This window comes from Callithrix jacchus, chromosome 6, assembly GCF_049354715.1.
Source record: "Callithrix jacchus isolate 240 chromosome 6, calJac240_pri, whole genome shotgun sequence".
In the NCBI taxonomy this organism is placed as follows: Eukaryota; Metazoa; Chordata; class Mammalia; order Primates; family Cebidae; genus Callithrix; species Callithrix jacchus.
Window position 1 is genome coordinate 149318523 of NC_133507.1, and position 21175 is coordinate 149339697.

Below are 21175 nucleotides of genomic sequence, written 5' to 3' on the forward strand. Positions count from 1 at the left end.
TGGATTGCCTGAGGGCAGGAGTTCGAGACCAGCCTGGGCAACATGGTGAAACCACGTGTCTACCAAAAATACAAAAATTAGCTGGGCATGGTTGCGGGCATCTGTAATCCCAGCTACTTGGGAGACTGAGGCAGGCGAATTGCTTGAACTCAGGAGGCAGAGGTTGCAGTGAGCAGAGATGGCACCATTGCACTGCAGCCTGGGCAACAGAGTGAGAGTCTGTCTGAAAAAAAAAAAAAAAAAAAAAAGAAGTGTTCTTGAGAGTTACCTCTGAATGTGCACAGATAGCACAGCCACTTTGTAAAGCTGACTTAAAGAATGTTTACTTTGACAAGGTAAAGTAAAAATACCTTACACGTCAGTAGCTTCTCTTGCCTTGTTATATATGTGAGAATTAGAGGGTGATGCCTTATGATTCCAGAAAACTTGAATTATAATATGCTGGGTAGATACAAAGAGACCATCACCTCTTTTCCCCACATAATACTGATCTGGTTTAGGTCAACTCTGGTCACAATATAACACGGGTTGCCTAAGAGACTCAGAAGAGCTTTGGTTCTCATAATCTCAATTTCTAGAAAAGAGAAAGATGATGGACAGAAGAAAACATAGAGGAAGGTGCAGATGCCCATCGCAAATTGTGGCTCCTTTCCTTCCATCTGAATTTAGGGTAGTAGAAGCTGCATGGAGAACCACAGAGAAGGCAGAGCAGTTAAGAAGCTACTGGAAACAATCTACCAATGCCTTCCTTTAAGAGTGGGCGAATTGGCTGGGCACAGTGGCTCACACCTATAATCCCAGCACTTTGGAAGGCCTAGGTAGGAGGATCACTTAAACCCAGGAGTTCAAGACCAGTCTGGGCAACATAGGGAGACGCCATCTCTACTTACTAATGTAAAATTTAAAAAAAGAGTAGTTGAATCGAGGCTCCAGAGGATCTCCTCGGCTGAATTTGGACTGTGCTTGTCTTCCCTTCTGGGTGTGTGTGTGTGTGTGTGTGTGTGTGAGTGTAAATTTATGAGACACAATGTAATTTTGTTACATGAATATATAGTGCAGTGGTAAAGTCAAGGCTTTTAGTTGTAGTCCATCATGAGAATAATATACATTATACACCCTAAGTAATATCTCATCATCAACCCCTCCCAGGACCCCAACCCTTCATGAAATGCAATTCAAGCCTAAAAAAGAATAACATCATGTCTTTTGCAACAACTTGGGTGGAACCGGAAGCTGTTATCTTAAGTGAAATACCTCAGATACAGAAAGACAAATACTGCATGTTCTCACTTACAAGAAGGAGCTAATAATATGCATACATGGGTGTAGAGCTTGTCTTTTCTTTAGACTTGGTCCTTCTTACCCTAGAGCTGACTGAGACGTAACTGTATCTACATTTCTGTTTCTGAGGCAAACTGCATTCCTCCTCAATTTGGCCTTTAGTCTAGTCACCGAGAGTAGTGGCATTTAGGCTTCCAATCAGTGCCATTCTCCATGCATTCTCTTCTTGGCTTTACTTGGAAAAGATAAAACTAGCCCAGTGGTACAAGTCCTCATTTAGGACAGACAAATCGAGTGGATCAAGATGTTTTTCTCATTTTGATTGTAACAAGGACAAGTGGTGGATCGTTTAAATGAGGGAAGGTGATCTCAGGGAGGGAAATGGTTCTTGGAAAAAGAAAGGGTCAGTTTCTGATTTAAGTGACATTTCTATCCCAAAGCAGGTGAAATGCTGCAGCCTCTTATCTTCTCCTACTTGTATTTCCATGACCTGCAGATAGATATATTGGGACAAATCCTGGGAGCAGATGATATACCTTTTGGTATGGCTTAAAAAAAAATGGTGAGAAGACCTCGAAGAATAATAAATACTCCCTTTGGGGAAGTATTTGTTCAAATCTTTCTTTACCTTGTAAGACTTTAATTTTAGGTCAAGGGCAATAGGGTCATCTGGTCAGAATTTACCATTTGAGATACTGTATAGATAAAGCATTTGAGCATCGAATCCCAGCCATCCTCCATTACTTCTTTGGGTGAGTGTGTGGAAAAGCAAACAGGTGAGACTAAATAAGCTTTACTGACATGAATCCTGGTTAAGGTGAATAAAATAATGTGAGTCTTTGTTATTTATTATCCAAGAATCATCAGTGTCTGTCTGTGCGTGTAAACTTAAAATAAGCACATGTTATTCTTTGAGGTCACATTTTTCTCTGGCTCTGGTATTAAAGATGAAAAACTCTTCTTGCTCCTCTGTAGATAGAAAAATCTATATACACAGATGATTACTGTAGGAACAGCCCCAGATTGGCTCAACAAATTTTGGCAGTGATCGATGACTGAAACAAAGCTGAAAGCAGGTAATCAGACTGGCCATTGGAATATCCTTATTAAAAATGAAACGGAGTATATTTTATAAAATTGAAATTTCCTTTCCAAACTCTTTTCTAGTTTCGATCATGGTTATAGGATGATTCTGCATAGTAACTAATATGACTAGTAACTCTTTGTGTGCCTTTTTCTTCATGAAAAAAATTAATGATTATTTCAAAACAGTTTATAGGTCAAGAGTAAGTTTTGTTGACCCACAAGTGGAACAGAGGGATCACTAAAATAATCACTCTGAGATAATGTTTTGCACAGTGCATCTGTGACAGTCTCCTAGGGCGGAATGAAAATGATAAATTAGAGTCCACAAAATTTTTCTAGGAAGGGAAAGCAGCTAATAAGCATGAGGTATCTTAAGTGTTAAACCCTGAAGGAGACTCTCCATTCTTGTCAGTAGAATGGACACACAGTCTATAGCTATTAATAAATTGAAAACAGGTCACCAGATATACATGTTATTTAAAATGTGTTATAAGGTTGGTCAAATTACCTGTGGAGAAGATAATAGACACAGACATGGTAGGCTGGGTGTGGTGGCTCATGCCTACAATTCTAGCACTTTTGTAGGCCAAGGTGGGCAGATAAATTGAGATCAGAAGTTTGAGACCAGCCTGGCCAACATGACGAAACCCCATCTCTACCAAAAATACAAAAAATTAGCCTGGGGCCATGGTGCATGCCTGATTTCCTGGCTACTCAAGAGGCTGAGGCAGGAGAATTGCATAAACCCTGGAGGAGGAGGTTGTAGTGAGCCAAGATTGTACCACTGCCCTCCAGCCTGGGCAACAAAGTGAGACTCAATCGAAAAAAAAAAAAAAAAAAAAAGATACAGATGTGGTAAAAGTTTCTTCTACAGCATCACAGTCCAAGTGAATATAGGTGGACCACAGGGTTATGTCCCTTAATTGAAATAGTTTTATTTCAGATAATCATTGTTTTAATTTTTAATTTTAGAAAAGAAGCATAGGCACCAAAAAAGGCCATATCCCAGGTGTGGTGGCTCACGCCTGTAATCCCAGCACTTTGGGAGGCTGAGGCGGGTGGATCATGAGGTCAAGAGATCAAGACCATCCTGGTCAACAGGGTGAAACCCCGTCTCTACTAAAAATACAAAAAAATTAGCTGGGCATGGTGGCGCGTGCCTGTAATCCCAGCTACTCGGGAGGCTGAGGCAGGAGAATTGCCTGAACCCAGGAGACGGAGGTTGCAGTGAGCTGAGATCGTGCCATTGCACTCCAGCCTGGGTAATGAGCGAAACTCTGCCTCAAAAAAAAAAAAAGCCATATCAAGAAGGAATACCTGAAAATTTACTTTTTTCATTCAGTTCAAGATATATCTCCATTTAAAAATGCACCTGTATTAGTCTGTTCTCCCAGTGCTGTGAAGAAATACTTGAGAGTGGGTAATTTATAAAGGAAAAAGGTTCAATCGACTCACAGTTCAGCATGGCTGGGGATACCTCAGGAAACTTACAATCGTGGCAGAAGGCAAAGTTCCCAGGGCATCTTCTTCACAAGGCAGCAGGACGGAGTGAGTGCAAGCAATGGAAATGCCAGATGCTTATAAAACCATCAGATCACATGAGAATGCAATCATTATCATGAGAAGAGCCTGGGGGGAACCACCCCCATGATTCAGTAATCTCCATGTGGTCCTGCCCTTGACACATGGCGATCATGGGGATTACAATTCAAGGTGAGATTTGGGTGGGGACACAGAGCCAAACATCACATCCTTAAAAAAATAAAAATGAAAATCATCCCTATATATAATTTAAATACTCAAAGGGGAGGGTTGGTGTTCCAAGTTCTAAATCACAATGATTTTGTACATTATTCCATTGGATCTAGTCTACTGCATCTAAAAAAAGACAAGTAACCAAATAATTTTAAATGTTCTAAAAATTCTCAAAAGCTCACACTCAGGGCTCAGCTCAGTGATCAGTAGTTTCTTTTTGTTATGAATTCCTTGCCCTGAGCAGGTAGGGTTGATGGGCCCTCCTGACATGGATCTGAGAATCTGCTCTTTTGGCCTCAACCTCTCTCTGGAACAGCATGCATTTGGCTACTGATCCTTTTTATCTTATTGCTAGTCTCTAAGTGAGTCCCTTAAAAGAGGGACAATGCCACCCTTTTTACTTTAACTTCACTGATTTTATTTTTCTTTAGAATATGGGGTCTCTGTCACCCCGGCTGAAGAGCACAATCATGTGTCACTGCAGCCTCGAACTCCTGGGCTTAGATGATCCTCCCGCCTCAGCCTCCTGAGTAGCCAAGACTACAGATGCATATCACCACACCCAGCAAATTTTTTAAAAAGTTTTTTTGTAGATACATGGTCTCACTATGTTGCCCAGGCTGGTCTTGACCTCCTGGCCTCAAGCAACCCTACTGCCTTTGCCTCCCAAAGTGCTGGGATTGCAGGAATGAGCCACCACACCTGGCCAACCCTCACTGATTGTTATGGTTCCCAGTAAAAGGCAGTTATGTAAGAAACTTTTTGAAATACAAAGATTCTTTAGATCAAAATATTTTCTAGCTACTCCTGAGTTAATCAAAAATATACTTTAAAATTCACAACACTTAATTTCCCTGCAATCCTATAAGTTGACATCGTGCTAATTAGTGGGCTCCTCTAGAGCAGTGTCCCCAACAGTCTCACTCTCCCAGGCTGGAGTGCAGTGGTGCGATCTTGGCTCACTGCAACCTCTGCCTCCCAGGTTCAACCAATTCTCCTGCCTCAGCCTCTGGAGTAGCTGGGATTACAGGTTCCTGCCACCAAGCCAGGATAATTTTTGTATTTTTAGTAGAGATGGGGTTTCACCATGTTGGCCAGGCTGACCTCCAACTCCTGACCTCAAGTGATTTGCCTGCCTCGGCCTCCCAAAGTGCTGGGATTACAGGCATGAACCACCACACCTGGCTTTGTGCACTGTATTTCTGTTACTATTTCATTGTAGTATATAATGAAATAATTGTACAACTCACCATAATGTAGAATTGGTGGGGGCCCTGAGCTTGTTTTCCTGTAACTAAATAGTCCCATCTGGGGGTGATGGGAGACAGTGACAGTTATCACACATTAGATTCTCATAAGGAGCTTGCAACCTAGATCTCTAGCACACAGTGTTCACAGTAGGGTTCCCCTCCTATGAAAATGTAATGCCTCCGCTGATCTGTTTGGAGGCGGAACTCAGGTGGTAATGTGAGTGATGGGGAACAGCTGTAAATACAGATGAAGCTTTGCTCACTTGCCTCCTGCTCTGTGGCCCAGTTCCTAACAGGCCACTAATCAGTACCAGTCCTTGAACCAGGGGGATAGATTTTTCTTTCATGAGTGGATGCAATACTCTCCAGTGTTGAGTATAGAGCAGAATGGTTTTGTAGAAAGACCACAGCTTTTGTAGTCAGACATACTTGAATTCAAATTACACCTTCACTGTTTCCTGTGTGCTTGACTTTGAACCAGTTTCGTATAGCTTATGAACCTCTTTCCTGATTGAGGAAATGACACCCTAAAGTGACTGGTACTTACAGGATGGGTCGTTATTTAAAACAAAAATTTCATTAATGAGATACCAAATAAAAATTTTAATTTAAGGTATCAATGTCAGGTCTACTTAGTATTATTAATGTTTTTGAGATGGGGTCTCACTATGTTGCCCTTGGTGGTCTTGAATTCCTGGGCTCAAGCGATCCTCACACCTCAGCCTCCCAAAGTGCTGGGATTACAGGCACAAGCCACCATTCTGGACCAGGCCTACTTATTTCTTTCTTCTGTTGTTTGTTCCCTTTAATTATAAATGCACATTTAGTAATCAATTCACATTGCCAAAATAATTAAACCATCATAATGGCTGCATAGCAAATCTCCAGCTCCTTATTTTTCAATGTGAATTTATTTCCCAAGAGATTAAATACTTTTTTGTAAAAGTAGTATTTTAATTTAGTGGTAGTTAATTCAGTTTGTACAAGCATCAAACGCCATGAGAATGTGATATCTCCCTCCCATTTCCCATTACACTACAGCAGGCAATCACTGGCATTAGTTTCATTTGTTTGTTTGTTTATTATTTACTTATTTGTGACAGGGTCTTACTCTGTCATCCAAGCTGGAGTGCAGCGGCATGATCTCAGCTCACTGCAACCTCCACCTCCTGGGCTCAAGCAATTCTCCCTTCTCAGCCCTTCAAGGAGCTAGGAGTACAGGTGTGAGCCACTATGCCTGGCTATTTTTGTATTTTTTCTAGAGACAGGGTTTTACCATGTTGTCCAGGCTGGTCTTGAAATCCTGAGTGCAAGCAATCCACCTGACTCAGCCTCCCAAAGTGATAGGATTATAGGTGTGAGCCACTGTGTCCGGCCTCATTTGTCTTTTTAGGCAAGTTATATGCATATATAAGGCAATACAAATCTTTTTCTCCTTTTTATACAAATGCTGAATTGCTGCATTCATTATTACTTTGGTGCTGGACCTTTTTCCACTTGATAGTAGAGCTCTTAGAGTTCTGTGCCACTATTTAAAGATCTTCCTCATGTTTTAGCAGTTAATTTTGTTATAGGTCAATATGGGAATGAATCATAATGCATTTTTGTCCCCTTTCATTGAAATTTAAATTGTTTCCAATTCTGTGTTCTTAGAAACAATACTGTAATGAAAGACCTTCTCTAGAAGTCAGTTCGCAGGCATGCAGGTAGTGTACATGTTTCCAGAGAAGAAATGGGTACGTTTAAAGATGCATACATTTGCAATTTTGAGAATGACAGATTTTCCTTCATAGCAATGAAATGAATTACACTCCCACCAACAATCTTTGAGACTGCTTTGAGGTTAACATATGTTAACCTACTCCTGGAGAAGAGTGTATTGTTAGACTTTTGGAATATTTTCCAGTCTGATAGGTGAAAAATGGCATATCTGTGTAGTTTTAATTTGCTGTATGAGTAAATTGAAGCATCTTTTACATCTCTAAGCAACTAGTATTTTCCTTTCTCTGAATTCCCTGTTCATGTCCTTTGCTCATTTTTCTATTAGGCTGTTGATATCTCTTCTTTTTTTAACCAATTTGTATTGGTTCTTTACAAATTAGAAAAAGTAGCTTGTGGTACTGATGTGAGCTGCAATATTTCTCCCAGATGATAATCTGTCTTTCGGCTTTGCTATGTTTGTTCTTTCATGCGTAAGTTTCGGTTTTTTTTTTTTTGTTTTTTCCTTGAAACGGAGCATCACTCTGTCACCCAGGCTGGTGGAATGCAATGGTGCGATCTCTGCTCACTGTAACTTCTGCCTCCTGGGTTCAAGCAATTATCCTGCCTCATGCTACTGACATTTTTTCTTTTATGACCTCTAGGAATTATTTTGCTTTAAAAAGTTTTGAGGCTATAAAATAACTTACGTTTTTCTCTAGTACTTTTGTAGTTTAACAGTCATTATTGCAGGTTTGAGTCCGCATTATGTCCTCCCCCCACCAAATTGTTTCTATCTTATTAGTCTATATTTTCCCTCCTTTTATGAGGTGCTACCTTTATCATAGTCTAAAATCTCCAAAGACTTGTGGGTTATTTTTTGTTGTTTTTGAAATGGAGTCTCACTTTTTCGCCCAGGCTGGAGTGCAGTGGCGAGATCTTGGTTCACTGCAACCTCTGTGTCCAGGGTTCAAACAATTCTCCTGCCTTGGCCTCCCAAGTAGCTGGGATTAGATTACAGATGCTCACCACCATGCCCAGCTGATTTTTTATGTTTTTAGTAGAGATGGGGTTTCACCATGTTGGCCAGGCTGGTCTTGAACTCCTGACCTCAAATGATTTGCCTGCCTCAGCCCCCACCAAAGTCCTGGGATTACAGGCGTAAGCCGCCACACCTGGCCTTTTGTTTCGTTTTGTTTTAGGAGACAGGTCTCACTCAGGCTGGAGTGCAGTGGCACAATCTCAGCTCATGGCAACCTCTGCCTCCCAAGTTCAAGTGATTCTTGTGTGTCAGCCTTTGAGTAGCTAGAATTACAGGCATGTGCCACACCTGAATAATTTTCATATTTTCAGTACATATGGATTTTCTCCATGTTGCCCAGGCTTGCCTCCAACTCCTAGCCTCATGTGGTCTGTCCACCTCAGCCTCCCAAAGTGTTGAGATGACTGGTGTGAGCCACTGCGCCTTGCCTCCTTTCCACTTTTTGACTTCTGATTTTCTTTGCTTGTCTAATTGTGATGTCTAATACCTCCAGTATAATAAGTTAAAAAAGAAGGATAATAGAGCAGGTGAGGTGATTCACACCTGTAATCCCAACACTTTGGGAGGCAGAGATGGGCAGATCACCTGAGGTCAGGAGCTCGAGACCAGCCTGGCCAACATGGTGAAACCCCATCTCTACTAAAAATACAAAAATTAGCCTGGCATGGTGCATACCCATAGTCCCAGCTGCTTGGGAGGCTGAGGCAGGGGAATGCCTTGAACCCAGAAGGTGGAGTTTGCAGTGAGCCAAGATCGGGCCATTGCATTCCAGACTGGGTGAGAAAGTGAGACCCCGTCTCAAAAAAAAAAAAAAATCAGGTGTTTTATTCCACGCACTCTTTCCATCCATGTTTTCTTATTTCTAGTACTTCTAGAAACCTCCTTTAAGCTTTCCTGTTTTAGATAGACATCACATAGGTGCTCTTTTTTTGGGGGGGGAGGGGGTGATGGGAGTCTTACTCTGTTCCCCAGGCTGGAGTGCAGTGGTACAATCATAACTCATTGCAGCCTCTGATGGCTGTGCTCAAGCCATCCTCCCACCATGGCCTCCGAAGTAGCTGGGCTACAGGCACACACCATGCTGCCCAGCTAATGGTTTAATTTTTTAGTAGAGTCAGGTCTCATTGTGTTGCCCAGACTGGTCTTGAACCTCTGGCCTCAAGCAAAACTCTCACCTTGGCCTCCCAAATTGTTGGGATTACAGGAGTGAGCCACCATACCTGGCCCATAGATGCATTAACACCTCTATAGGATCAAGGTGGAGAGAAGGCTCACTGCTTCTCCCAGGCCACTGAGAAATGACCCAAGTGTCATTCTGAAAACACACAAGAGGATCTGGAGCTATGCTTGAGGTAGACTTTCAGCAGCAAAACTCAGAACACAAAATGAAAAATAATCATTAAAAAATTTAATGATAACACGATCAAAGTATAACTTGTGAATAATGCAGTTATCAGAGTTGAAGAGAAGCCCTTAGAAGCGGGACAAACCTTGTAATTCTCTTAGAGAACTGTAACTTAAACAGAAATATACTTATTAGAAGAGGAAAGAAAATGGCTTGTGTGACAAAAATGTCCCAGGTGTTGACTTCTTTGGTAAAATCAAACAAGTATTTAAGCCAAGCAAGAGCATCAGTACAGCTAGTATTTCTCCTCACAAATGATGAATATCACCTCTAGGATGGCTGTGGTTTTCTTGTGGTTTGGTTCCATGCCATCTGCATGTCCTTACAAGTGATAAAACCCAGAATTTTCCAGTTGCTACTAGTCACAGGAGGTCCCCAATATGGGTTGTTTAATTGTGATGATGGGTCCTGTCAATTGCATCCAGTAAAATTGGGCACATGGAGAACTCATCTAAAACTGAAGTTTTGTTGTGGTTTTGAAAGGCCCATTGGAATCCAGATTTGCAAAGGCATGTCAAGTTATGGCAAAACATATGCCACCCATCTCAAATCCTTCGCTATTGTTGCATAACTGTGAAAGCTACTGCTGCAGTTGATGCAATGAAGTTAGAGTTTTATTGACATGATATTACTCTCTTCCTCTGGGTGTGACCCATCTGGTTTCTCATTTGGAGCCGGGCTCTGTAGATCCTTCTGGCATTTGGTTGCGTAGATAATATACATGCTTCTCATTAAGAAAATTCCAGCAATTACTGCAAAATAGCTCCCATATACTAAAAACTGGAGAAAAACGAATAATTAGCCACATATAAAATATGCCCATCTATGTCAATGATAATATGTCATGATACTGTTGGTTTGCTTGGATTATGGGGTAACTGAGACCCGGGTTTTTAAATATGGGTCATTTAGGTTGAACAATACTCTCCTATCAAGTAAGAAAATGTAAGTAATACAGTGACTAAGAGTCTTGGCTTCAGAGCAGGTTGCTTGGGTTAAAATCATAGCTACTGTCATCAATAGTAAAAAACAAAACAAAACAGAAAAACACTAAATCTCATTGAGCTATCTCTATGTCTTTGTTTCGAGGCCAGTGGAATGCTGTAGTCAATGTCTCCAAGAATAAATTTAAGCAATGAGGTTGCTTTTTACCTGCCTTATCCAGGTAAATGTTGTCTTAGATGCAATTATTGCTTAAAACCTACTTGGTGTGTTATAATACAATAATTAAGGTATTGTATATATTTTTAAGTTTGCTTAACCAAGGAATTCAGAAATTTAAATATTACTTGTTGTAAGGTTGAGAAATCTTTGAGGTGACCTAGTTGAAAACAGAAGTATTGCAGCTTACCTGAATGCTGATTGGCAAGTTGAGCCCTCTCTGATCTACTACAATCACAGTCATGATGGTCTGAATCACCAAGGCAATAAAGGTATTGATTCCAAATACCAGGGCATAGCGTTCCACACTCAGATTAACTGCAATCTGAAATCTATCGTTAAACATAAGCATTTTAATAATAATAATACACATGCGTGGAAGTCTTAAAAAATAGAAATAGTGGCCACAGGGGTATTTGTGTCACCCACCTCCAGCTCCAGGTAGTCCAGCAAAGATAGAGTGAGAGATTGTCTGGGAGAAAGTATGGGAAAAGAACAAGTGTCTCTGTCTGGTAATCCAGAGAATTCTTCTGGATCTTATCCAAGACCACCAAAGCAGTACCTCTAAGAGTCTTCTAGAACCACAGTGTTACTTGGCTTGGGGTGCTCCCTAATGTAGATTTGGTGTAGATCAGAACACCCAAATCCTTCTGAATACCTGGAAAGCCTTCCCAACGAGGACAGGTACAAAAAAGCCCAGACAGCAAAGACTATGATAAACACAACTCTTCAATGCTCTGACACTGATGAACATCCATAGCATCAAGCTCATCCGGGAAAACATGTTCTCACCAAACAAACTAAACAGACATGTTAGATCACAAAACAACTCTTAAAACACATTCAAAAACTGGAAATAATTAATATTAAAGATTGTCTCTGGCCACAATAGAATAAAACTAGAAATCAACAACAAGAGGAATTTTGGAAACTGTAAAAACATATGGAAACTAAACAATATGCCCCGAATGACCAGTGAGTCAGTGAAGAAATTGAGAGAAACTGAAAAATTTCTTGAAACAAATGATAATGGAAACACAACATGCCAAAACCTACAGGACACAGTGAAAACAGTACTAAGAAGGAAGTTTACAGCTACAAGTGCCTACATAAAAAAGGAGAGAGGCTGGGTGTGGTGGCCCATGTGTGTAATTCCAGCATTCTGCAAGGCTGAGGCAGATGAATCACTTGTGCTCTGGAGTTCTAGACCAGCCTGGGCAACATGGTGAAACCCCATCTCTATCAAAAATACAAAAAAATGGCCAGCTGTCATGGTACACACTGTGGTCTCAGCTTCTCAGGAGTCTGAGGCAGGAGGATCACTTGAGCACAGGAGGCAGAGGTTGTAATGAGTAGAGATCACAATAGTTCACTCCATCACTCCAGCCTGGGCAGCACAGTGAGATTCTAGCTCAAAAAAAAAGAAGAAAAACCTCAAGTAAATAACCTAGTGACACATCTTGAAGAAATAGGAAAGCAAGGGTAAACCTAACCTAAAATTAGTAGAAGGAAAGAAATAATAAACATCAGAGCAGAAATAAATGAAACTGAAATGAAGAAAACAATACAAAAGGTCAATGAAACAAGTTGAGTTTTTAAAAAGATAAAATTGACAAACCTTTAGCCAAACTAAGAAAAAGAGAGAAGACCCAAGTAAATAAAACTAGAGACATTACAACCAATACTGCAGAAATTCAAAGGATCATCAGTGGCTACTATGAGCAAGTGTATGCAATAAATGGGAAAATCTAGAAGAGATGGATGAACTCCTAGGTACAAACAAACTACCCAGATTGAACCATGAAGAAATCCAAAACCTGAGCAGACCAACAACAAGTAATGAGATTGAAGTCATAATAAAAAGCCTCCCACTAAAGAAAAGCCCAGGACCCAATGGCTTCACTGCTCAATTCTATAAAAGCCTACTATTCCAAAAAACAGAGGAGGGAATACTTCCAAACTCATTCTACCCTAACACCAAAACCAAAGACACATTAAAAACAAAAAACAAGTACAGGTCAGTCTCTGAAGAATATTGATGCAAAAATCCTCAACAAAATACTAGCAAATTGAATTCAACAATACATTAGAAAGATCATCTATCATGACTAAGTGGGATTTATCCCAGGGATGCAAGGATCATTTAACGTATGCAAATCAATCAATGTGATACATCACATCAACAGAATGAAGGACAGAAACTATGATCATTTGATTGATGCTAAAGAAAGATTTGATGCAGTTCAACATCCCTTCATGATAAATGCCCTAAAAAAACTGGGTATATAAGGAACATACTCAACATAATAAAAACCATATATGACATACCCATAGCTAGTTTCAGACTGAATGGGAAAAAACTGAAATGCTTTACTCTCTAAGATTTGGAAGATGACAAGGATGCCCACTTTTACACCTCTATTCAACATATCACTGGAAGTCTTATCTAGAGCAATCAGACAAGAGAAAGAAATAAAGGTATCCACATTGGAAAGGCTGAAGTCAAATTATCCTTGTTTGCAGATGATATAATCTTACATTTAGGAAAACTTAAAGACTCTTACCAATAAGAATATTTATTTAGAATGAATAAATAAGATCAATATATTTGCAGGACATAAAATCAACATACAAAACTTAGTAACATTTCTATATGCAGAGAACAATCTGAAAAAGAAAGCAAGAAAGTAAGCCTATTTACAATGGCTACAGATAAAATAAAATACCTAAGAATTAACTAAAGAAGTGAAAGATCTTTACAATGAAAACTATAAAACACTGTTACAAGAAATTGAAGAGAGCACACACACACACAAATTGAAAGATACTCCATATTCATGGACTGGACGAATCAATATTGTTAAAATTCCCATACTATCCAAAACAATCTACAGATTCAATGCAATTATCAAAATGCCAATGATAGTATTCAAAGAAACAGAAAAAAGAATTCTAAAATTTATATGAAACCACAGAAGACCCAGAATAGCCAAAGATATCCTAAGCAAAACAAAACAACAACAAAAAAACAAAACTGGAGGAATCACATTACCTGACTTTAAATTATACTACAGAGCTATAGTAACCAAAACAGCATAGTTCTGGCATAAAAACAGACATTTAGACCAATGGAACAGAAGAGTGAACCCAGAAATCCAATAGTGAACCCACAAACCTACAGTAAACTCATTTTGAACAAAGGTGCCAGGAACATACATTGGGGAAAAGACAGTCTCTTCCATAAATGGTGCTGGGAAAACTAGATATCCATATGAAGAAGAATGAATGAAAGTAGACCCTTATCTCTCACCTTATACAAAATCAAGTCAAAATGGATTCATGACTTAAATCTAAGACCTCAGATTATGAAACGACTACAAGAAAACATTGGGGAAACTTTCTGTGACATTAGAGTGGGCAAAGATTTATTAAGTATCCCACAAACACAGGCAACCAAAGCAAAAATGGACAAATGAGATCACATCAAGTTAAAAAGCTCCTGCACAGCCAAGGAAACAGGCAACTGACAGAAGGGAAAACTGCAAACTCCCCATATGACAAGGGATCAAAACCAGACTATCTAAGATGTTCAAACGAGTTTATAGGGGAAAAAAATCTAATAATCAGGTTAAAAATGAGCAAAAGAATAGATGTATCTTTAAAGACATACAAATGCCAAACAGGTATATGAAAAGGTGCTCAACGTCATTGATTAGAGAAACGTAAATCAAAACTACAATGAGATATTATCTCAGTTCAATTAAGATGGCTTTTATCCAAAAGACAATAAATGCTGTTGAGAATGTGCATCTCCGCCTCCCGAGTTCAAGTGATTCTCTTGCCTCAGCCTCCCCAGTAGCTGGGATAACAGGCACTCACCACCATGCCCAGCTAATTTTTGTATTTTTAGTTGATATGAGGTTTTACCATGTTGGCCAGGCTGGTCTCGAACTCCTGACATCAGGTGATTCACCTGCCTTGGCCTCCCAAAGTGCTGGAATTACAGGCGTGAGCCACCATGCCCAGCAATGAATATTTTTTTTAATCCAAAGAAATGGTATAATCCTACTTTAACAAAATCCTCACATTAAAAAAAAGCAACCCAAGATAAATTATTTTGATTTATTAATCTGAAACACTTCTGTGAAGAAAATAAACATATCAACTAATTTTTTTTCCTTTGTCAGATGATTTTTTTCGGAGTGCTCATATTTCTGTGTTGTGAATTGTTTATGAAACATTTTTTTTCACAAATTAAAAGCAAAACTTGTTGAAGCTTTTGTCTCCACCTCTTTCATGCAATTTGAAATTCAAGTGTTTCTCACCTTTTTTGGTTAATAGCAAAGCATATTTTCTGCAGTCAGCTTTAGCTGTACTTACATATGAAACAAGATGGTTTTTAAATCATTTTCTTAAAGAGAAAATAGAAGCAAAAATAATGGGAAACTCTAAATCTCAGAAATCATTTTTAGAAAATAATTAAAAACTAGACCTGGCATAGTGGCTCACACCTATAATCCTACCACTTTCAGAGGCTGAAGCCAGCGGATTACTTGAGCTTGGAACCAATTACTTGAGTTTGAGACCAATCTGGGCAACATAGTGACACTCTGTCTCTACAAAAATGAAAATTTAAAAAAAATTAGCTAGGCATGATGGTGTGCACTGGTAGTCTCAGCTACTCAGGAGGCTGAGGTGGGAGGACTGCTTGAGCCCAGGAGATCAAGGTTGTGGTGTGCTGTGATTGTGTCATTGCACTCCTGCCTGGGTGAGACCCTGTCTCAGAAAGAAAGAAAAGAAAAACTACTTGATTCCATATATGACTGCAGCTAAAGGTTTCTTGTTATCTTTGCATCTACTTTTTTTTATATCCAACTTGTAAATAACTTTTCTGAGAATCTTTTGTGTCACAAAAGTCTGTGCCTAGAATTTCACAAGTAACCAAATGAAAGTAGGGATGAAATCTAAGCCTAACTATTTAAAAGCAGATGATGTCACATCTCATGTGGAAAACTGATGGAAATAAATCAAAACTTGACAATGGTGCTGGATATGGTGGCTCACAGCTGCAATTCCAGCACTTTGGGAGGCCAAGGCAGGTGGATCACTTGAGCGCTGGAGTCTGAGATCACCCTGAGCAACATGGTGAAATCCCATCTCTACAAAATACAAAAAATTAGCTAGGCATGATGGCACATGCTTGTTGTCCCAGCTACTCAGGAGTTTGAGGTTGGAGACTCACCTGAGCCTGGGAAGTCAAGGCTTCATTGAGCCGTGATCGCACCACTGCACTTCAGTCTGGGCAACGGAGCAAGAGGATGTCTCAAACAAAACAAAATAAAAAGAAAAACCTGACAATGTATCATCGCTTTTGATTTATAAACCTACAGAGCTTTCTTACCTTGATGACTAAATGTATGTTGTAGCAATGTTCAGAGAGCAAATAGTTAAATGAAAAGCTGGCTTAGTTGTGTCTAATTTAATGAAAAGTAGTCAACATTTAATATTGCAATTGACTAAAATCCTTCTGAAATTCTTAGAGAAAGTTCAGGAAGACAGAAGAGAGTGGAATACTGTTCAGTTTTAGGAGTGGTTGGTAAAACTTACGCTGCTATGGTTATAAGAAGCATATAGCTTGACTTGAATATCAAATAGCCAGCGTAGCATGCCCAGATGTTGGCTGTGTAATGCATGAGCAATAGAGAAGCGGCATTGACAACTGAGAAGACCGCCAGAGCCAGCTCTCCCAGAAGGTCCCAGTTGACTTTCACAAAACCCACTGCAAAGGCAGCCACAGCCCCTGAAAAAGAAACACTGAAGACAATCAAATATAATGACTTCACATGCAAGAAGTATCAACACCCTCTCTTAATAACCCAGGTCTCGGGTAATTCTAAAAGATGAATATATTGCCTTCGCAAAATCGCGTGATGGACCTGAATGTGGATCTATCCTTTCCTCAATCATGTTTTCTTTTGGCTTTTCTTTTCACTTGCTATTTTTTTGGCCATTTAGTCATCACACTTTTTACTGTGGTATGTATCAGCTACATACCAGGCACTGTACTCTGCAGAGGGGCCAGAAAGATTCCTAACCACAGCAGCGTGGGGAGGAATGATGCATTAACCCAGTCACTCAAAACAACGTGCGGGAATGGAAAAAGATGAAATAAGTTCTCTGGGAATACACCTGGCCTATTTGCCTTTCTTTTCTCAGTTTTGTTGTAAGTCTTTTTCAGTGATGAGTACTAGATGTGTTGCAATAATAGTTTTAGTCTTTTTTCCTTGTTCCACCCAGTTTTAGTCTTTATTTTTAATCTTTAGTAATCTTAGACCAGGCATGGTGGTTCATGCCTGTAATCCAAGCACTTTGGGAGGCCCGGGCAGGTGGATCACCTGAGGTCGGGTGTTCAAGTCCAGCCTGACCAACATGGAGAAACCCTGTCTCTACTAAAAATACAAAAAATACACACATATATATATATACAGCTGGGTGTGGCGACATATGCCTGTAATCCCAGCTACTTGTGGGGGCTGAGGCAGGAGAATAGCTTGAACCCAGGAGGCTGGAGGTTGTGGTGAGCCGAGATCATGCCATTGCACTCCAGCCTGGGCAACAAGAGCAAAACTTTGTCTCAAAAAAAAAAAAAAAGTAATCTTAGTCTTATTTCCAATCTCTACCCTCAAGTCTTCAACATCTGACCTAATTTACTTGAGAAGCTTTGGGTGAAAACATCTATATTGACTTACAGAGTTCAAGAAATTGAATAATTGACAGTAATTAGGGGTAGTACGTGCTGTTCTCTTTAACAAAAATAAAAGGTATTTAGGGCACAGCACAGTGGCACACTCCTGTAGTCCCAGCACTTTGGGAGGTCGAGGAGGGAGGATCACCTGAGGTCAGGAGTTAGACACTAGCCTGGTCAACATGGTGAAACCTCGTCTCTACAAAAATACAAAAATCAGTGTGGTGGAGTGCGCCTGTCATTCCAACTATCTGGGAGATTGAGGCAGGAGAATTACTTGAACCCGGGAGGCAGAGAGGTTGCAATGAGCTGAGATCGTGCCACTGCACTCCAGCCTAAGTGACAAAGCAAGACTCTGTCTAAAATAAATAAATAAATTTTTAAAAAGGTATTTAGATTTCAAATTACTACGCTAACATTTTATTAGCTTTCCCACATATGATCATGACTACAAAGGAAAACAAAAAAAACTATTTTCCCCCGACAAATTTGGAATATGGGAGCAGTAATTTCAGCGAAGCAATTCTGGCACAGTCCTGGTTTTCAGGAGTTAAATCGAAGGTTTCCAAAAGGGGGACAATAGTACAATGAAGGTGACATGAATTTCTTCTAAAACTTTTTGTAAATGAGGGTGGGGCAAATTCTCACTTCCTAAAAATATCTTCAAAGTCTCATTTGACATTTAAGCTTCCATTTACTAGGAAATAAATATTTATTGTAGATTAAACTTCAAAAAGAGATTTCTTTCTGATATTAAAATCCTGACTTACACAACTCTTCCACCCCTCATTTAAATATCGTGAGAAAGCTGCTTTTGAAAGTTGCTGGTATATAGCCTACAATTATTATAGGTGCATCCTAGTTAGTTCAAATCCTGTGTTAACAAGACTCTCAGTGAGAATTTGGAATCCTTAATTTGTTTTCTAAAATAATAAAAACATACACACATATATTTACATATTTTGATATTAAAAATAATGCTAAAAGAACAGGGCATGCTATTAACCCTTGTGCCAATGATGAATTGGAATCTTAGGGATTCAACTAGAATTTCGTGGTTTGGTGCTAAGTCCTGAGCTCCTAAGAGTTACCTGTTGTAACTACAACACAGTAGAAAGTCATGGTTTTCTTATTTTTCCAGTGACTTTCATTTTTGATTGAAAACAGTTATTCTGCCTTCTGAACAGAGCCTAATTTGCTGCCATGAGGTTCAGTACCTTGAGAAATGGGCTTAAGGTGGTAAAGTCAACAGAGGAAGAGAAAGTGACATTTGCTTACCTCCAAAGGTTGCAATAGCTTCTACTGCCCCATTATAAATGGAAGAAAGTTGGGATGGTGCCTTGTAATCCCACAGGATTTGAACATAGTTCACAACCTGGTTAAAACCTGCTGTAGCGAACGCCCACCACAGAGACCAATACAAAAGACGTTTTGAGGAGTAGCACTCCTTCAAATCTTGGAACCACTGCACAAAAACTTCCAAAGTCACATTGCCTGGTTTCAGGCTGTTTGGCTGGCAGTCATTCCGCTTCCCTGAGGTGCTGGGCATTTCTGATGTGGGTTTCTGCTCTTCACAGCCCTGTGCTTCACCTTCATGAGTTTCCTCTAATACTGCACTCACGCTTGATGACTTCTTTCTTTCTTTGCTAGGTTTTGCATGAAAAAACATGCTCTTCTTGGGCATTGGTAGGAAAAGTGAGCAAATGAAGGCTACGGAGACAGAAGCCAAGGATATGACGTTGAGGTAAAAGTACGACAGGTTCGCCAGGGATACCAAGAGTTGGGCCAGCACGGACCCTGCTGTGTAGGCGACCAGCGTGATGCTCCTGCAGTAGCCACTCACTCTCTGATAGTGCTCAGGGCTGACCGCACTGTATATGTAGGCATAGTAGGCCACCTCGGCAGCAGTGACCATTCCGTAGAAGAACTCTACAACCTGCATGGTCTTCACTCCTTGGCCAAACAAGAGCAGCAGCCAGGTAATGATGAAGCTAATGCCTTGGCAGATGATGACTGGCTTGTAGCGGACATAATCGGTGAGGACAAACACAGGCAGCAGCAGCACCAGGTAGGAGTATGTCCAAACGGGGAAGATCTCATTTGTCAGCTGCAATGGTGGTAAACTGCATGACATGACGTGCTAGTACTTTACTAAGGTACCTGTGCTTTGTACCTCAAATTCTGCATCCAATGAGAAATTATTTGCATTATGGAGAAACATAACGAGAAAACCAATTTTCAAGGAAATCACTAAGAAAAGATAGTCTCCTTTCCCATTGGTAAAAACCAACTAATTTATACACTTAGATATATCCCAGTAGAAGAATATATTGGCTTAGTGTGCAATAAGAATTATATATTAAGTTTACATAGTAGGTACAGGCCGGGTGTGGTGGCTCATGCCTGTAATCCCAGCACTTTGGGAGGCTGAGGCGGATGGATCACCTGAGGTTAGGAGTTCAAGACTCACTTAGTCAACATGGTGAAAGCCCGTCTCTACTAAAAAATACAAAAAAATTAGCTGGGCATGGTGGCAGATGCCTGTAATCCCAGCTACTTCTGAAGGCTGAGGCAGGAGAATTGCTTGAACCCGGGAAGTGGAGGTTGTGGTGTGCCAAGATTGCACCATTGCACTCCAGCCTGGACAAGAGTGAAACTCTGTCTCAAAAAAAAAAAAAAAAATAGCATGTACAGGTGAGTGAGTAGATGAGTTAAAAAGTTTTTGGATGCTTCTAAGTTTTTCAGATTCTTAAAAAAATACCGTTTCTTCTTGTTCAAATATTAATATTAGATAAGACTACGATGTTAAAAGAATCCAACAGCCTTTATTTTTGTGTGACCTATCACTGCATCAAACATTTCAGCCCTTCCAATGTTTGGAAAGATATGGGAAGACAAGGAAAGAGTAAATAACTTTGCCAAATTACAGACTGGAAGCAAGTAATATACCTCATTTTCCTTCCTGGGCAAATGTGCTAGGTTCCCAACCTTCCCCCTGCTCCCCCTAACAATTCTGCTGATTTGTCTGTGCCTCAATTTAAGATGGGTCATCTGAGGCATTTAGACAGAAATGCATGGGAATCTTAATTTTCATAGTAGGAAGGACTGGCATTGCTGATCTGTGGGGCATGATGGGTGAGTGCAGCAGCCTCTCAAATCACTGAACTTACCCACCTTGACACCCGTATCACTGAGGTTGCTGGAGAAAGTTGGAGGGCACAGAGCAAAGACCACACAGCTGAGCTGCTCCGTGGAGGGAGGGTCTATTAACTGGTCCATAGTTGCTGCAGAAGCAGACCCCCATGGATTCATTGAGTTGCTTCTGCTCCTGCATCTGTTCTTTGTTGTCTTAATTGTGGCATGCTTCAACCTGAGAAACTCTGAAACAGGGCTGTCCCTAAGTGATCTGATACTACAGAATAAGCTTGCCTTTCTGTCCTTGCCACCTCACCACCGGAGGCACCAATTAGCCTTGTAGATGAAGCCACACAATTTACATAGTGTTGTCAAGGCTAAGGCTGGAGATTGTAAAATCAGCCCAGGGTAGTTTTGCCGTTAGGTCAGTGCATTTTCTTGTTGTATTTGTTATAAAGAAATATGAGGCCAGGGGTGGTGGCTCATGCCTGTAACCCCAGCACTTTGGGAGGCCAAGACGGGTGGATCTCTTGAGGCCAGGAGTTCAAGATCAGCCTGGCCAACATGGTGAAACCCTGTCTTTACTAAAAATGCAAAAATTAGCTGGGTATGAGGGT

The 21175-nt window shown here is 40.3% G+C and overlaps 1 protein-coding gene across 5 annotated transcripts in view; it reads right to left on the reverse strand.

Annotated features, from left to right (window-relative positions):
- Positions 1–9502: 9502 nt before the first annotated feature.
- The window catches only part of SLC19A3 (solute carrier family 19 member 3), a 30390-nt gene continuing 18717 nt past the window's right edge, over positions 9503–21175 (reverse strand). For 3 of the 5 annotated variants that reach the window (XM_002749861.7, XM_008999639.5, XM_054257999.2), the window contains 4 exons: positions 18702–19530; positions 16286–16478; positions 10869–11010; positions 9503–10297 (listed from right to left, as the gene is read on the reverse strand). In XM_002749861.7, the coding sequence (XP_002749907.3) occupies positions 10124–10297; positions 10869–11010; positions 16286–16478; positions 18702–19530 (1338 nt within the window). In that variant the 3' untranslated portion in view covers positions 9503–10123. Of the gene's footprint in view, positions 10298–10868; positions 11011–11107; positions 12086–16285; positions 16479–18701; positions 19531–20597; positions 20811–21175 lie in introns of those variants that run through there. The other 2 variants (XM_035305949.3, XR_013519142.1) reach the window with 2 other exon arrangements.